Source organism: Myotis davidii, unplaced genomic scaffold, assembly GCF_000327345.1.
Source record: "Myotis davidii unplaced genomic scaffold, ASM32734v1 scaffold2364, whole genome shotgun sequence".
Lineage (NCBI taxonomy): Eukaryota > Metazoa > Chordata > Mammalia > Chiroptera > Vespertilionidae > Myotis > Myotis davidii.
Genome location: NW_006294758.1, coordinates 205891 through 207250, shown reverse-complemented (window position 1 = coordinate 207250; position 1360 = coordinate 205891). Strand labels below are relative to the sequence as shown.

At 55.1% G+C, this 1360-nt stretch overlaps 1 protein-coding gene across 1 annotated transcript in view; it reads left to right on the top strand.

The window, feature by feature from the left end:
• The first annotated feature begins 200 nt into the window (after positions 1 to 200).
• The window catches only part of LOC102754353 (PRAME family member 8), a 1833-nt gene continuing 673 nt past the window's right edge, over positions 201 to 1360 (top strand). Inside the window, exon 1 of the mRNA XM_006769210.1 lies at positions 201 to 830. Within this exon, the coding sequence (XP_006769273.1) occupies positions 201 to 830 (630 nt within the window). The remainder of the gene's footprint in view (positions 831 to 1360) is intronic.

The window sequence follows — 1360 nt, the reverse complement described above, 5'->3', positions numbered from 1 at the left end:
TAAGGGGTGGAGACTGAGGTTTCTGATTGGATGTTAGATTTTGAGAAGGTGTATAAAAACCTCAGGCACCAGAGGAGAGATTCAGAGTCCTCCAGCTCTGCTGTCAGTGCCGTGGTTCTCCCCCAGGTCTGAGATCTGAGCCCCAGCCAACCCAGTCACAGCAGACGTTTCAGAAGGATTCCTTTCTGAGCACCTTGAACATGAACATCCGGACCCCACCCACACTCCTGCAGCTGGCAGGAGAGAGCCTGCTGAGGGACCAGGCCTCAGCCATCACAGCTCTGGAGTATCTGCTGGCTGCTCTCTTCCCACCGCTGTTCATTCAGGCCCACCGCAGGAGAATCTGGGAGCCCCTGAAGGCGATGGTGCATGCCTGGCCCTTCACTGTCCTCCCTCTGGGCTGCCTGTCACATCTGTCCCTGGATGAGGTCTTAAAAGCCGTGTTGGATGAGCTTGACATTCTGTTTGCCCAGGAGGTTCGGCCCAGGAGGTGGAAACTGCGGGTGCTGGATTTAAGGAAAACAGGTGACAACTTCTGGAGAATGTGGTGTGGAGATAGCACCCAGAATTGCTCACTGACGGGACCAGTGGCCGTGCACAGCTCCAGCCCCAACATGGAGCACCCCTTGGCTCCCTTGGAGGTGTTCCTAGACCTTAACTTCAATGAAAGGGTCGGGGATGAGTTTCTCATGTACATCATCGGATGGGCCCAGCAGAGGGAAGGGTTGGTACACCTGTGCTGCAAGGCGCTGAGGATTTCTGAGGTGCCCTTCCAGAGGGTCAGCAAGGTCCTGGATGGGGTGCAGCTGGACTGCATCCAGGAGGTGGAAGTGAACTGCACCTGGGACCTGCCCACCCTGGGGACATTTGCTCTTCACCTGGGTCAGATGAGGGGGACATTTGCTCTTCATCTGCAGAGACTCTCTCTCTCCTACATTCACATGTTGACAGAGGAGCAGTGGGAAGAGGAAGAGGATGAGGAACAGGAGGAAGGGAAGCAGGAGTGGGAAGAGGGCCTTCTTTTGGAAGTTCTGGGTTTTTCTGTCCCAGCTCTAGTTTGTTAGGTAAAAGCCTCTAAGCACAGCTTGGGTGGGGCGGGGTCTCTGGGCATCAACAGGGCGGAGAAAGCAGCTATGGCAGCTCCTCAGTTCTACCTTAAGAGGCCCTGATTCTCAGTGTCCCGGTAATCACTGCAAGTACCTCTGAGAGAAAGCCGCCCGCAACTTCCGACTGATGCCTGACAGTCCAGTTTCTACTATATGAGTCTGGGTCCCCAGAGACTCTCCCGGAACTGGAGTTCACAGCAGTCAGGAGCTTGAGACTCCCTTCTGACTGAAAAAGGCAACCGCGTCCTCAGTTT